The sequence below is a fragment of the Gasterosteus aculeatus genome, chromosome 13, assembly GCF_964276395.1.
Source record: "Gasterosteus aculeatus chromosome 13, fGasAcu3.hap1.1, whole genome shotgun sequence".
NCBI lineage: Eukaryota > Metazoa > Chordata > Actinopteri > Perciformes > Gasterosteidae > Gasterosteus > Gasterosteus aculeatus.
In genome coordinates, this window is record NC_135701.1 from 13,885,577 (window position 1) to 13,901,897 (window position 16,321).

The window sequence follows — 16,321 nt, forward strand, 5'->3', positions numbered from 1 at the left end:
GTGGCGATCTTCTGCAATTACTCTAGAGCTGCACTCGAGGCCACTGCTGTGGCCACTCAGTGCAACGACGTCCTCCTGAGAATTGCACTTGCGGTGACCAAGTGCACCGCTCTGTGTCTCTCGACCATGCTGAGGCTCAACGCGTTCCTCGGGCAGACGCTGGCCGGCGTGCTCTTCTCACGGGAGGCAGTGGACCAACGTCGACACTCTATCTGCTCCACCTGTGAGTCATCAGAGACCTTCGGAAACCAACGCTCCTGTCTTTTGTGCCGCGGAGGAGGAAAGACTGTGCTGTGGCTCAAGTCGGCGCTGCACGCCGGGTATGCACTGTGTGGTTGTTTGCAGTGTCTGAGCAAGGCCATCGTGGCCCTGCTGAGGTGGTGCAGTACCTTCAGACCCTCCGTCTCCACCATCATGACTCTGTGTGGACTCATCAGATCACTGCTGTCCACCTGCCAGACCGTGACTGGTTACGCTACACAAGTACTGGATATCTTTGGGGATCAGTCATTACTCATAAGCAGACCATGAATGCTTAGTGAATCTGGACTCTTTTAATTGAATGTACATAAAGAAGAAATTGCAGTTTTATTACGTCTATTGCCTGTTTTTATTCCAATAAAATGACATGATGACCAGTGTAAGTTAAAACAATGTTTAGCAGACTGTCTGTTTCAGCATGTGCATTTACACCCTTAACTGTACCTTGAATAAAAAGGGAAGTTAAACAATGTATTGCATCAACAAACTGCTAACATGTCGTGCTCCACTCAAGCAGTAAACCAACAGGAGTTGCAAGGATTCAGTTCAACGTCCTTTGTTTATGCCTTCAGTGAAGAATTCAAACCACTGAGCGCATGTAGTTGAGCAACAAAAATACCTACATTGTCCATTTTTCAAAAACTTTCAGGAGAAGCTTTGGGTGGAAGGTTAATTGCAAAATCAACATTTTTAGACCTAAGGTACAGCTACTAAAACAAGCAGCTCCCGTTTCTACATGTGTACAACACGCATGCCTTTTGAAACGAAGACATTTGGATCATCACAGCTTGCGTCTGACTTTCTTTCTAAACAAACCTCTGAAGTACAATAGCACTAGTGTTGTAACGGGCATACTGCCATAAAACTGTATATATGCCCCCGTAAGGCCTTTATGCCACACAAGCGACCAACCTCAGTACATGTCTGGATACAACACAAGATGAACATAATATTTATGTTTTGGTACAACTGGCTTTGGCAGTTGTAGAGATTTTTGGTTTGACTGTATATTTCAAATGTCAGTAACATTCACATCTCAAATCAAAGAGTAACTTCAATAATCTAAAAAGAAAGTGAAATATAACAAAAGAACAGCTACAAATGGTCCCTTTTATTGCAGTAGTTGTGCTGGCAAGGTGTGGGTTGGGAACTGGGTGCAGCTTTTACCTTCGGTTAGTAACTTCGTCGTGAAATATAAGCAAGAATCACAAAATGTGCACAGAGAGCTTTTAGGTAGCAGTATAGAGAATGGTAAAAGCAAAAAACATCTACAGTAACAAATCCATTTCACACTCCTAGTAAACAAGGCCTATTTCTATTAAAATGAGCCCACCAAGACCAGAGAGTTTAAATACAAAACACTAATAAGCTTCTAGAACCCACACGGAACGATTTTACAAAGCAGTGGATATTAACAAGCCTGTGAGCAAGCTGTGCGTCCTCAGAACAAAGTACAAGAAGAAACAGAGACAACACTAGCAGACCACGCCGCGCTACGAAGAAAGCAATGGCCTGTGGCTTGGAATGATTAAAGACTGTCCTTTACCTTCACGGTTATGATTAGCTGCCAAATAAACAAAATCTAAACTAAACTACAAATCATTGCACTAAAAAGGAAGAAAAAAAAGAGCCAGTCAGGTTTTTGAGACACACCTTCTGTCAGCCAGCGAACCATCCCTTGCTAGCGGGTTTCAGCTACACAAGCCTGCAGCATGATGGAGTCAGTGACCAGCCCAGACCTCGCCACCACACACAAAACTGCTTCTCCAACATTAACACGACAATCAAGTCAAAACGATTCCTGGGAAAATCTAAAGTGAGATACAGATAATATGTAACAGTCGGATGCACAACTGTTGAGTAAAAGGTTGCATTACAAAGAGCCATTACATAAGAAACATAGACGTTGTTTTCTTTTGGGTTTCTGCATACAGACGCTCCATCGCTATCTGAACACGTTTAAATGTTGCATGTTTCGTTGGTGATGATTGGGGCCTTTCACTCTACGGTCACAGACTTCGCCAGGTTTCTTGGACAGTCGACCTGTATTTAAAAACACAGGGAGATAATTCACTACATTATAACAATAAACGACGCCCTGCGTAACAATAAAGCGTTTCTGGTGATGACTTTACAGCATTAATGGGACTGTATCGCACTCTTTAGATGCTCTTGCATGACGTCCATTGCTCTCAACTTGTACACTATTAATGGCTGGCTAACTGCAGATACCAAAATCTTTTAGTTATAATGATGACTGCAGATGAAAATGCAGAGATGTAGGAGTTCAGAGATGGATATTTTACTGCATTTTTCGGTCTTAGTTGAACTTTCGGTCATGACTATCAGTTACCGCTGAGGCTGAAGTACTTACGTCGTAACCTCGGAGGACAGCCAGGTGAAAGGAAAGCAGCTGGAGCGGGATGACGCTCAGGACGCCCTGCAGGCAGTCCACACAGTGAGGCACATTGATGGTGCGGCTAGAGTTCTTGGCAGTCTCGAAATCGTCTTTGTCACAGATCACGATGGGGCGGCCCTGTGAATCAAACAAAGAAAATCGTTTTTGTTATTAGTCAACCAAAACTGGATCTCTCTCAGTTGGTTTTCCCACCTTTTAAAATTCACATCTGCCACAGATTACTAAAAGCAATGATGTCACACTAGAAAGAGCCCTCCCATTTAATGAGGTGAAAGATCAGGGGTGTGGCACAGACAAGACTGTGAAAGTATTCAGTGACTTTGGAATGCAAACAATGATGGCCCAAAAACCTCAATAATTCTAGTCGAAATGAATTGACCAAGTCGGTTTCCTGAGCATTTAACTAATACATCTGCATGGTCAATAAAGTCTGTTCACCACTGCAACAGGACACTGAAGACTTAGAGAATTAATATCACAACATTGCCACAGGTCTTACCTGGCGGGCAACAATTTGCTGCAGGGCGTTCTGACATTTGACGTAGGTGTGGTCTCTCATGATGATCATGATGACTGGCATGAGTTTATCCACCAGGGCTAGAGGACCATGTTTCAGCTCTCCAGCGAGGATGCCTTCTGAATGCATGTACGTAATTTCCTTGATTTTCTACATAGGATGAAAAGCAACAACCCGTGAGTCAAGAAAAGCTTACAACGCAGTCATTAAGAGTTTACATTTTTAAAACCACAAAGACAGAGTGCACCTCTGAAGTAACACTTATCTCATAAGTGCTGCGCTGCTTGGTATTCTATTTTTTGACTAAGGGATAATATACGATCGGAGATTATTACACAAGTCTTTCAGTCCGGTATTACTTCACTAAAGCCCTGCAGGAACATCTGGCAGGAGTTAAAACATTGAAAGGAAAACAAAGTGGTTGAAAAGAAGATTGCATTCGCTCACCAGTGCTCCTTCCAGGCAGGTGGCATAATGGTAGCCTCTGCCCATGATCAGAACACTCTTCTGTTGGTACAGCTCTGTTGCCAACTTCTGGATCTCATCATCCAAACTGAGGACCTCTTTAATCAGATCTAACAGACACAACAGCAAAACCGGATTAGAGGATCCGTTTTGAATCTTGAATAAAATCATGAGTCAAAAAAGATACTGTGGCACATGCTGGAATGAGGAGCCGGACATTCCTCATTATTCTACCATTAAGGAAATTCCCATAGAGAAGCACGCAAGAGCACGCGGCCCAACAGCCTAAAATGCTCTTTTCTTCAAATCCCACTCTCATCACTTAGCGTCATCTTCCAAGAGGATTGTTTGAACAAACATCAAAAATAAGTTGCAAGTGTACGGGATCATTTGCCATTTGCCCGTCTCACATCCCTCTACATGGTAATCTCACACGCCGTTAGAATATACCGGGCCTTCATTTACCTGGAAGCACTCTCAGGCCCTGGATTATCTCTCGGCGTCTGGGCTGCACGGAAATCCTGTCATCGCACATGAGGAGCGCAAACATGATCAAGGCCACAAACTGGCTGGTGTAGGCCTGCAGAGCAAAGACAATCAGATTGGGTTAATACGGTCACTATTACATAATAAAGTCACAATTTGAATAATAATGATCCATGCATTCATTTAGAATAGCCACAACTACCACTGGAGATGTTGTGAGCCAATTACTATGCTACGGTAGCTCAACAACCCCGTCCAGCAAAGCAGCTCTCTTAGTAGAGTGCTCGGAGCTCATGCTTCTTGTCTCCCAATATGATTTCCCTATTAAGTCTCCAGCTAATAATCTGTACCAGATGAGAAATGAAGGAGAAGAGGTTTTTAGTTTCACAACAAGTAGCGTTAAAAACGTACGCACTTGAGCTCACGCTGCTCATCCTGGAGAACATTGTGCAGACGACATCACAACCAAAGAGCCCTGATCATTGCGCAAACGTCACTGCTCACAGCACCCCGTGCATCTTCACCGCCCACACACACGCTCTGTTCCTTCATCTCAGAGCATGTTTGGAGACCTTCCATGGCCAATTGAGAGGGCCAAGTCGTTTCACGGGACCCTCCAGACTCAGTAACGGCAGTTCCAAGAAAACAGCCGTAAAAACCTTTACGCTGTTTTCCCCCCCCTCTGACAACAAGCTAACCAGAGTCTATCAGAACTCTGACTGGTCTGTGCTGCCGGCTGAGATGTGGCAACATTTAATCCACATAGTAAGGTTTTTAGTGTTCTCGTCACCAATGTTGTCACAGTTGCAACCGTGTAAGGATGACCGCGCTCATATAAACAGATGAAACAAGGAAAATAATTCTCTAAAACAGACACAGTTGTGGACCAGAAAACACATTCTATAACCACGCCAATTCTTTAGAAAGTACTGCTACATAACTCTGAAAAACACTCCTCTTGATGAATTTGGAGTCACTCAGCAAGTGAGTGCGATACGCTTTCTTTTCCATAGATTTGCTGAGCCAGGTCGAAGCATTCGGTTGAGCTGGGTGCTGTTTGGCCCAGCCGGTCGAGCAGTAAACGATGGCGTCTGAGGCGTACGCGCCCTGGAGCTTTGGAGCAGCACAAGAGTCCCCGAGCCAAGCCCAGGGGCTGGGCCTGGGAGGGACACTCTTAACTAGCTGTGGCTCCACTATTCTTCAAACTGGCAAAACCTTTTTAACCTTTTTGAGAAAACGTCAAGAGATGATGATATCAGGCTTTGCAAACTATATCAGTTTCACATGGTTTTCATCTGGGTTTCATTCAGGGGTTGTTGGAAGTCATTTAGAGGAGGATTTATATTTATTAATTGGGGCTCGGCGAGTTAGCAGGATCTGGTAATGTAAATATAAATGTGTGCCTGCGGTTTACATCCCATTTAACTGTCACCAAGTAGTCCGTTCAAAAGGTATTTGCCTTCTTCCTTCACGGACTAGTTAGCCAATTGGCAGGCGAACTAATTCAATTGGCAGGCGAACTAAGTCTCGTTGTCACTTAGGCCATAAAATATTGCTTGATATTGAAAAGCTCAAAATTATATTATTAAAATGTTGCATTTGTGTGTCCTAACCCTTTATCTGAGGCATGCTTGTAGAAACTGTAGATATATAGCACAGCTACTGCAAAAAAAGAGGCTCACCTTGGTGCTGGCTACTCCGATCTCAGGCCCTGCATTGATGTGGACTCCACAGTCTGTCTCCCTGGAGATGGAGCTTCCCACTGTGTTGGTGATGCCCACGGTCAGAGCTCCTCTCTCCTTACAGTAGTGCAGGGCCATGAGGCTGTCAGCAGTCTCCCCTGGAGAATATTAAAAACGAAACAGTGAAATATTGTTGATTGTTTTGGTTTGCTTGGAAAAGTTTTTGCATGACACGGGACCGTTTTGAAAGTGCCTCATCCACAAAAAACCCACAACAGAAATCTCACATCAAACAAGAGAAGCACACACACACACAGAAGACCTCAGTAGGTATTTAACAGATGGAGGAAAGCAGAACAGCGGCGACCAAAGTGGCCCCCGGGGATGGAAAAAGGCAAATGCCAACCAACCTGATTGGCTGATGAAGAAGCAGACGTCGTCTCGGAAGACAGGAGTGTTCCTGTCCAGGAAGTCACTGGCGAGCTCCACCATGACGGGCAGCTCGGTTAGCTCCTCCAGCACCTGGCGGGTCTGGGAAAGCAACAGAGAACGGTTCAGTGTCATCCTGTTAAAACAAGCTGGGGGAATTCAGAGCAGAGAATTTGCCAGCGCACAACCCTCCCACCTGTGTCCACAATACAGACATGAACCCCACTGGTCTGATGGATTTAATGTGGATGGAAAGACAGACATGTTTCGATTATGTCCATTTACAACAAAAGCAAAAAAAGAGTCAGGTGAGATGGCTACTCACCGCCACCCCTGCATGGTAGCTGGTCCCGCAGGCAATGAGGATAAGTCGTCGACACCTCTGGATCTCTTTGATGTGGTCCTTCAGTCCACCCAGTATCACTTCAAGGCAAATCAAACAACCAACTCATCATTCTGCTCCTTCCAGCTCATTAAAAAGGGACCAAAAAGAGACATTAGGGCAACAGGCATGATGGGATAGAGAAGGAAAAAAGTGCATTTATTTATTTTCTACTACGCCAATTGCTCTGAAAAGTAACCTGTGTTGTTGTCGAAGTTGATTCTCCCCCTCATTGTATTGACCACAGATTCCGGCTGCTCAAAGATCTCCTTCTGCATGAAGGAGCTGAAGTTACCTGTGAGGGAAGAGAAGATGTCAGGGGAGCATTTTGAACACTGGTACAAAAAAATACCGCAAATGCCTCTTAAGAACACTGTGATGGACTTTTTATGAAGTGTTCCGTCTAAGAAAGGTCTTGTTGACACATTGAGGGAGACAAGAAGATCTTTGAAATGTTTTAGTAATAAATAATGCTTTCCTAGAAATCTAAGTAGTTATTTTATTTTTTTGCTACATTAACGTGTTTAGAGCCACAGGGTAAATAATTCCTTAAATGAAGGAAAACAAACACGAGGCGACGGGGAGAAAAGTGTTTTTCCACTAATGATTTGAGAATTTTCAGCCTGCCATTGACAGCTATTTAGGTCATGCAAAGTAGGTTATCCAGCTGAAAGCCTCCAGAAACTGAGGAGAGAGGCTGCAGAATGACAGGACCACAAAGGAATGTTGGGAGCAGCCAATACCAGTTTACATCTGCCCTCTACTGGACGACTGAGGAACGGTCAGCGGACGGAGCAGAAATACTAACGTTCATTTTTTATTGTCTCCTTCATCTAGAAGTGTGTTTGCATGCATTTTGGATGAACAGTTGAAACCGTGCCTCCCTTTTTGATACAAGTTTTCCAATTTAAAAAACATTGCAGCAAGCAAATACCCTTTTTAATTTTAGCATACATTTTTGGTCCCCTTTACAACTGGCTACTTGCGGTTTCCGTCCGGAAACAAATAAATAGATATATGTTGTGTTATTGGACTGCTGGTCATAGAAAAGACATCACTTTGAACTCTGGTAAGTTGTGGTCACTGTTTCACAACCTTTTGACATATCGTGAAAACATGTATAATAGAGAAAATATTACACAGATCAATAATAGACACACTTTTAATAATAAAATAATGAAAAGGAGTAGTTTAACACTTTAGAAATACTTTTATTTGCCTTCTAACTTAGTTATTGGAGACAGTTGAAACACCGGTTATGTCAGTAGAGTAAATGTGTGGCTCTAACTAACAGCCTGGAACAGGACTGGAATCCACAAGTCGGACCCTCCCAGTAACCGACTGCACTTTCCAAAACTTGTCACAGGTCCCTGTGAAGAATTAGTCTCATACGAGATTTGAGACCCAGTGAATCACAACTCTCCAAAAGAGAGCAATTAAGCATATTTCCCAAAAATGTAGAACCATCTCTTTGGGCAACTCTGTACAAAAAGTGACACAGTGATGTGAATGGATTTACTCTCAAATTAAAGCTAAAATGTATAGCGTGTTAGCCTTTGTTTAATTTTAAATAATGTGCAAACTGCACTATATGTCAACTTAGGCTTAGAAAGGGACGGTGGCCGAGAAACTCCTGCAACTCAAGGGTCATTTTAATGACAGTGGCTTTAGAAGGGTTGTAACCGGCCTCAGGGCTGAACGTTCACAGCCAGCTCAGAGACACACACAATAACAGGGTTTGGGTCAAAATTACAAGGCAGTTCACCAATGATTTATTTGCTAAACGTACAAAAGGGAGTAAATGAATAGATCAAAGGATGGCCTTCCACTGACCCTTCATGATCTGCTGTAGCTCCATCTGCAGGGTTTGGATGGCGCGAGCTGGATAGTCTCCCGCCGTGCGCTTTATCCGGTGAATGGACAGCCGGCCTTCCCTCACAGCAGCCACATCGTCGTCCTCCAGGAAGATCACCCGATTCGTGTGCTCAATCACTGCGCTGCAGAGACGGACCAGAATCAAACATTTTGTTTCTAAGGGCTGGAACCTGGATCACAACATTTGGAAATATAAATCATTACTATGGTCAAAAGCGGCCCACCCGCTTTACAATTTCAATCCTCAACACGTAGGGTCTGCAAAGTGGACTAGTTCTCGCTCGGCTTGGAGAAAGCTCTGTAAAAAGTGGGTGTAGAAATAAAAGGTGTCAGATTACCTAGCATCGGAGGCAAAGTAGTACTCCACAGCTTTCTCATCCACAGGGAACAAGCAGGTGTCTTGTTCCATCCTGGCTATGGCGCCGCAGCCCTTCTTGTCTTTAGTGGCTGTGTGGGGGGGAAAAAAGAAACTGGCCTCAGTCACATTTTTGTAATCTAACATAAGACTCGATGATTAAAACCTGAAGTTGTAGCTTACCAGAGCTGTACAGCACAGGAATATGATCCGAGGACAGCTTGTGATCACTCCTAACTCCCATCAGCAGGGGACTCCCCCTCCTGCGACGCAACATCTTCATGAACCACAATACTTACATCTGCAACAACCAACAGTTACGACCCCAGGGAGTGAGAATGTACCTTGTGCCGACAGCCTCTCCAGGGTAGTGGACACTTTTGAAGACCAGGGCAAAAGCTCCCTCCTGCCAGGTGGAAGAACAAACTCATCGGACAGGCTCTTTTATCGGCTGATCACTGGAGCCGCCGTGTGCATGAGCGGGTCCTTACCAGCAGCCGGGTGGTCTGTTCCACCAGTGTAGCGAAACTGATGTCATCGTTCTCCCGGTTGTCAAACATGTACTTTACCAGCTTGGCGATGGTCTCTGTGTCAGTTTCTGATTCAAACTCGTAGTCTTTGCTCTCCTGCGGAGATGGAAGGAGAGTTAATCCGGTCTCCTGTTGGAGTGAAGTCAGTGGGGGAAAAGGGGGTTATTAACAAATATTTACCCACCAAGAATTTCCTCAGGTCTTTGTAGTTGGTGATGATTCCGTTGTGAATGACGATGAACTCTGCAGACCAGAAAGAGCATGAGAAACAAAGAGAGCCGCCACAAGGTCAAGAAGGTGACTGAGCGCTTCTGCAGTGAGAGCTACACCTTTAAAAGACAACTGACCATTGTTCTTGTCCGACCGTTGGGGATGGCTGTTCACTGCGCTTGGCACGCCGTGCGTGGCCCAGCGGGTGTGAGCGATGCCAAGATGGACATCAAACTCCACATCAAGGTCGACGTCCTGTTGCTCTGAAAGGGCCGACACGTGTGATATTCAGAGTCCCGCAGTACACAAAAGGACAAATTAACAAGGCATCGCTTGTTTAATGTTGGATTCAAGTCACTTGGCTTACTGTCGATCTCCTCGTCGAGAGCTTTTACTTTTCCACGTTGCTTGATCAGTTGGATGGACTTAGCGTTTGTCTCCCAGTCCTTGCCATTGCCGCCATCTATTCCAACACCTAACGAAGAAAAACAACAAAAACTGCATGAGAATACAGTGATATTAAATAAAGAAGTATACAGTATATGCATGTATTGCAGGTAGACGTCATTAGCTCCGTTCGCTTTGTGTTACTAACTGAAAAAAGAAGTCTGACTGCATTGCTGCATTACTGGTTGTACTGCAAGGGACGCATTGCAAATTTAACTGTTCTTTCGGCAGACAATGAGGAAATAGTTAAAGAAAAGGTGTGTTTTCCTTCTCTCTCACCAGAGGAGTCGTAGCCTCTGTACTCCAGACGGTGAAGGCCTTTGAGGAGGATCTCAAGGATCTCACGGCGAGTCCTCGGCACATGGTAGTTGAGATAAGCAAAGATTCCTGGGAAGAGGAAGGAAAACAAACGTCAAGAATCAGAGTTGTGTTTCAATACAAATATTTTTTTCCACTCTAAAATAGACATTTCTGTTAATTATGCCTTTATTCCAAAGTAAAGACTGTTATTTCACCATATCATTATGTATATTTCGTACACAGCATACACATTATGATTTGAACTTCTTGGAATTGCATATTTGTACACCTGAATGTTGTAAAACCCGAAACATGAGTCATACCATCTCAAAAGGATCCCACGAGAGGTTGATAATTGATCATATTTACTTTCTGAACCTAGACTAATGGCAATAATGAACATAGGTGGCCTTACTAAGGGCAATCTGCTGCTATTTACTGGACTAGGTTAAATGTCAAAAGCTCAACTATGTGCATGGAAACAAGCACTGAAAGAAAAAAAAAAAAGTAATGAAAAACAACCCTGTTAAACAGCCAACAGAAGCATGCAGCTGTATGTGTGACTGAACAGAGCATTGATTCAGAGCAGCAGGATCCAAAGGGGGTAGTGAGGAGAACATTGGCAAAGAAAAGTGCAGTAGCAGTCAAGCAAAAAGCACACCAAAATGTTATTAAAACAGAAAAATAGTAGTAAGATGATTATAATTAAACAGAGAAGCATTTGTCTTTATCCCCTGGGAATAGCAACTATCTTCAGTCTATTTGTTGTGATAAGAGCAATCAGAGATTGTAGTGAAAGTGACACAGAGAGGTGTCAGTAATAAAGAACATGACCAGACAACGTGGGACACACACACACGCACACACACACACACACACACACACACACACACACACACACACACACACACACAGCATCTCAACTACTGATCCCAAACACAATGGCAATAATAACTCATCATTAAGGTGAAACGTGTAATGCTTAGTCAACTATTACGAGTGAGCGCGCACAATGGACGTGAGACGTCGGTCACCGCACAACACGCAGCTGCGTTAGCAGCAAGAATAATCGAGCCCCAGAGTTGAGGACACTGCTTAACACTGTTCAGCATCAAACAAATAGCGCGTGTGACGGTATCGTCGCGGGAAAAGGAAACCGTGATGGCTTTTTAATTGCGTAGTTAAGTGACAGCATCAGCAGCACCAGCTCATGTTGGCTAACCGAGGTTAGCCACCCCTAGCTAACCTGAACTGACTGATGTTAGCTCCTAAAGCCTAATTTAACCATGCAAGCAGTACCAACAGTTGTTGGTCTGTTAAAGATAATGTACACTGCTGCTTCCTACTGAATAACAATAAATGTACAGTGTATCCAGTACTCACCACACATGTTTACGGTACGGCTGCCAGTTACAGCTGCTGGGATACTCTGTCACATACAGAACCCGCCCCCTGTGCTTTCACTGACTGAAGCCAACCGCCTTGCTCCATGGCGTATCCTGATTGGCCGAGCGGTCAGTCAGTCACTTTGCATCCCTCACTTACGTATTCGCTTAAATCGGCAAACCCGGATGTTGCCGCCTGCTCTTGACGCAGATACCCCTGACGTGGCAAAAGGATGCATATCCGTGGACAAGAAGCAAACCCCCGCTGCTGCTATTCAGCACGTGTAAAGTCAACATTGTTAAGCAATGATAGGCACGTAACATTTGATCAAAAAATATAGCACTAGAACACATTTTAAATGAACGTTTACAATAATTGACTAATCATTAGTTAATGCTGATGCTGATGCTAAACGACGGTCATAGCAGCACACTTTTACAAGCCAATAATTAAAAGTTAATATATGAAACTCCCAGGATTTATTATCCAAGTTACACCCATCTGAGTAATCTTAAGTACTTAACTGGTCTTTTACAAGTGACATTTACAGGGGTAATAAAATATTAAATGACAGGTAACAATTAGTGCTCAGCAAGATCAGAGTCAGAATCATTATTTTATGCAGACTGTTTTTCATTTCTCTCCACATACTGTAAATAGTTTCTTACAAAAGGCAAATATAAAAACAAGTACAACACAAAACACTGGATGTTAGTGGATATATATAAAAATATATGTATAAATATATATATAATATATATATATATATATATATATATATAAATAAATCCACTATCAGCTCCAGTTTAGAGCTTGTTGAGCTACAGGTTGTTCTGACTACACCAGAGGACTTGCTCCGTCTGTACGTAGAGTCACCGTCCCTGTTGAGGCTGATAGCCGTTGTGTCGTCTGTGAACTTCAGGAGTTTGAAGGTTGGCTCCTCTGAGACGCAGTCCCATTTGACTGCATCTCCCACAGACCTGTTTGCCCAGTAAGCAAACTGCAGGGGGTCCTGCAGGGGACCTGGGATGATCTTCAGATGGGTCAGCACCAGCTTCTCTAAGGATTTCCTGACCACAGACGTCAGGGGGACAGCCCTGTAGTCATGTAATCTTGTGATGGAGGATGTCTTGAGGACCAGGATGATGGAGCGTTTGAAGCAGGAGGGGACTTCAAACAGCTCCGGTGATTGATAAATGATCAGCGCGAAGACGGGGGCCAGTTGGTCATTACAGACTCTCATGCAGGATATATTTTGGTTGATAGTATAGTACAATTGTGATGTGGTAGACTTATGTGATATTGAGATAATGCTGTTAGATCAGGAGGCAGGACAATCATTAAATATTACAACAATCTTTAATATAAACATACAGAATATGCATTTTAAGCCTTTTACAGCTAACTAGTAACTGATTCAAAAGGCGTATTAATGATAAATAATAAATGTATTGCAGCTCGACAGTCACCAGTTCTTATGTCTGTGCTCTTCAGTCCCCCCTTTAGAAAGTTGCCAACAAATCGAAGCTTATAATCTCGATGAATGATAATGACAGATTTGCTACGCACCATCTAATTTTATTGCAATTATGGCGTGCAGTAGAGGAGGCCAGGGAAGGGAGGAATGTGCACTTTACGTTCCAGTGGTGTTCAAACTTGAACAGCCTCCTCCTCGTCTTCGTCCTTCACCTGTAGAAGAAAGCCGAAGAAAACAAGAAATAGAAAAAAAGAGACTGCTTTTTTATAATCGTAGACATATATCTGATGTTAGATGAGGAAAAAAGGTTCATGCATAGGTTTTTTAAAAAGCCTTGGCTGCTCTGATGTTAGATACATTTAACGTTAGACACATACATTCTGGGAGAACAAACCTGCTCCACTGATTCAACTTCGGGGACGTAAAACTGTAACATGTTCTGGATTCCACTCTTCAAGGTAACCATGGAACTGGGACAACTGGTGCAGGAGCCCTGCAGCTTCAGTTTTACAACACCGTCCTCGAACCCCCGATACACAATGTCACCTCCATCTTCCTGCACTGTTGGCCTGGGAAAAAGATCATTGATTAGTGTGGACAAAAAGGCAGAAAGCCGCAGTAACATGAAACAGATGCTGATACAGTATTAGAATGCATCTTTGCACCTTATTCGAGTATCCAGCAGTTCTTTGATCATGGCAACTACTTCATCGTCATCATCTGATGGTGCTAAATCGACAAGTGGATATATATTGGCATTCAGAAACAGTTTTACCATTTTTAGTTCTGTCTATTTCATTGTATTCTACGCACAGCTGATTGAAACCCTTACCTGTATCTGCACTGGGTGTGCTGTCCTCATTTACCACAGGAAGTCCAGAGGTAAAAAAGTCCATAATGGCAGCAAATACATCAGGCTTTATTACTCTCCATTCCATGTTTTCATCAGACTAAAAAGGTACAGAAAATAAACCTGCTATTACGACTCATGACAACGTATGTGCATCAAGACGATATGAGTCATGTGAACTCGACCAAGTGTTACCCTTGATATGGTAATAAAGTCCGGTCCCAGGAAGACACTCTTGACTCCCTCAATCCTAAATAGCTGTCTGGAAACAACAGAAAAGATTTCAATACATTTTGAATAAAATACAAGCCTATTTGACACATAAAACCTTTGAAAAAAAAATTAAAAATCCATGTGAGAAGTTCATCATGAACTCCTTTTCGGGACAAAACTATTTCACATGCATTTGATTACTGAATTATAAACATTGTGTTAAAGTCAAAATAGTTATTATGAAGTAAAGAAAGAATACATCAAAATAAAAGGGTTATGCTTTTAAACGGCAGTGTATTTCACACTTCTAATATTTTATTTATGCCTGCACAACCAGTATGTCAAATAATCTATTCATGCATAGTTTCACACATTTAAAGGCATTGGACTGGATAGATAAGCCTTAAGGACAGTGTCTGCCAACTCAAGGACAACCTAAGCAGCACATTCTTTGCTATTTCCTATTTTTTTTTAGTACAGATGTTGTTTTAGATCTGATTGAGTGGTATACCAGGTGAAGAAAACTTACCAAACACAAATAAAACTATTAATTCTAAGCATCTAATTTTGGCGTGAGATTCTGGGAACACACCCAACATCATCATTATAATTTAAAGCTGTGCTTTCTTTTCTAATGTGTATTGAGAGGCCCGCAACTAAATCAATGCATTGCTCTTATAACGCATTGATTATATTCAAGAAATCCTATACCTGGCTAAGGGTGAGCAGTGCGCATCACGAGGGCCGGCAAAATTCATAGTCCCTGTTTCAAGAACCGTGCGACCAGGCAGAAACTTTAGGCTGTTTGGATTGGGTGTGTCTTGGGTCTGCACAAACATGGACCTTCCTGGAAAGAGACGAAAGATAAAGACGGGAATGTAACATCAGCCACATATACTGCAGTGTTATCTCAGTTAGTGGGCTATACGGATGCTGCAGGCATACAAACCAGGAACAACCCAATGGGGATTTTGTGGCCATCTGTTTGGGACAGCTGTATTATGTGAAGGCCAGTGTAATGCGGCGGTCTGATAGCCACTGACTGCGAGACTGCTGTAATACAAAGGAGAAATTCATAAGGTCATAATAGAAGAACAATAAAACACTAATAACAAATGAATGCTGAGAAAAACCTAATATGCACTGCCATGCAAGCCTGCCACGTGGCAGGGAGTAACAGATGCAAACAATTCACTAAAACTCTAGAGGAAAAACACATAACTTCTTTGAAGCAGGAGACATTATGTCCTTAAATTATCATTTTTCTTTGTCCTTGACACAGAGAAGTAACAAAACGTGTCTGTGTTTTAACCCATTTATTTAACTTTTTAAGCTTTTACTCTAAAGCACCTCTGTCTGGCAAAATTCAGAATGTTGTGATGTCTGGCATCAACATCCACCCAGATGTACATCATGGTATGTAAATATATAACGTTATATGGTCAGTTCTCGAAGTTACCCGGTTCTTTATTTCTCAACAGAACAACTCCAAAGTAGTATTTGTTTAAACAGCTTACTACCTCCTCGCAGGACTTTGAGCGTACTTATACATTGACTCAAGGCTGTAGATTACGAACTGCTGACAAATCCCACATTTTGACTTAAAAGACTGTATTTATTTAACGTTTTATACAACGTCAATGTTGGACATGGACAGTTGTTTGTAGTACGGCATGAAATGAATAGTCCCAAGAATTGTGATAACTGACTGATAGCTTAAGAGGTAAAACAGAACAAGACACCTTCAATACACCGTGCTGCTCAAATAAGAAACGTTATTAACGTTAATCCTCGTGCGTCACTGTAACCTAGCTAGCAAGCTAGCTAGCGGCTAACGGCGGTCGGCATCTGGTACTCGAAAGGTCGACGCATTCGTACAAGCGTTAAACAAGTCAAATGAGAGGCCGCCGATATCTCACAACCGACAGTTTGACTTACGGGCGTGAAAGCCTTGCTGTGACTCCCAACAACCTGCCCATCTGCCTGTACGTCGCCATGTTTGTTTTGGTTACCTAAGACGGAAGTGGTCTCGTCTTT

At 43.0% G+C, this 16,321-nt stretch overlaps 2 protein-coding genes across 2 annotated transcripts; both read right to left on the reverse strand.

The window, feature by feature from the left end:
• Positions 1-539: 539 nt before the first annotated feature.
• On the reverse strand, positions 540-11,853 carry LOC120830823 (glutamine--fructose-6-phosphate aminotransferase [isomerizing] 1). Its single transcript, XM_040195744.2, has 19 exons — positions 11,742-11,853; positions 10,338-10,445; positions 9,979-10,086; positions 9,749-9,874; positions 9,586-9,644; positions 9,363-9,497; positions 9,216-9,277; positions 9,055-9,134; positions 8,855-8,963; positions 8,475-8,638; positions 6,841-6,936; positions 6,585-6,682; positions 6,241-6,361; positions 5,831-5,988; positions 4,128-4,242; positions 3,645-3,772; positions 3,180-3,347; positions 2,636-2,797; positions 540-2,304 (listed from the first exon to the last, which is right to left on the reverse strand). Exons 1-19 carry the CDS (start codon positions 11,746-11,748, stop codon positions 2,260-2,262), a joined length of 2,049 nt encoding a protein of 682 aa, XP_040051678.1. The 5' UTR covers positions 11,749-11,853; the 3' UTR covers positions 540-2,259.
• A 1,231-nt stretch (positions 11,854-13,084) lies between these two features.
• On the reverse strand, positions 13,085-16,319 carry nfu1 (NFU1 iron-sulfur cluster scaffold homolog (S. cerevisiae)). Its single transcript, XM_040195388.2, has 8 exons — positions 16,223-16,319; positions 15,234-15,337; positions 14,996-15,131; positions 14,267-14,333; positions 14,054-14,171; positions 13,887-13,950; positions 13,616-13,790; positions 13,085-13,433 (listed from the first exon to the last, which is right to left on the reverse strand). The coding sequence occupies exons 1-8, from the start codon at positions 16,279-16,281 to the stop codon at positions 13,395-13,397; spliced, it is 762 nt and encodes a 253-aa protein (XP_040051322.2). The 5' UTR covers positions 16,282-16,319; the 3' UTR covers positions 13,085-13,394.
• Between the last annotated feature and the right edge of the window lie 2 nt (positions 16,320-16,321).

Bases quoted from the DNA above. Each gene is read 5' to 3' on its own strand.
- LOC120830823 (XM_040195744.2), bottom strand. The intron at 9,278-9,362 runs GTAAGGACCCGC...TCCACCTGGCAG, and splicing joins AACAGACCACCCGGCTGCTG to GAGGGAGCTTTTGCCCTGGT. The intron at 8,964-9,054 runs GTAAGCTACAAC...CCCCCCACACAG, and splicing joins TCCTGTGCTGTACAGCTCTG to CCACTAAAGACAAGAAGGGC.
- nfu1 (XM_040195388.2), bottom strand. From the start codon at position 16,281: ATGGCGACGTACAGGCAGATGGGCAGGTTGTTGGGAGTCACAGCAAGG. The intron at 15,338-16,222 runs GTAAGTCAAACT...TTTGTATTACAG, and splicing joins ACAGCAAGGCTTTCACGCCC to CAGTCTCGCAGTCAGTGGCT. The intron at 15,132-15,233 runs GTTTGTATGCCT...GTCTCTTTCCAG, and splicing joins TCCCCATTGGGTTGTTCCTG to GAAGGTCCATGTTTGTGCAG.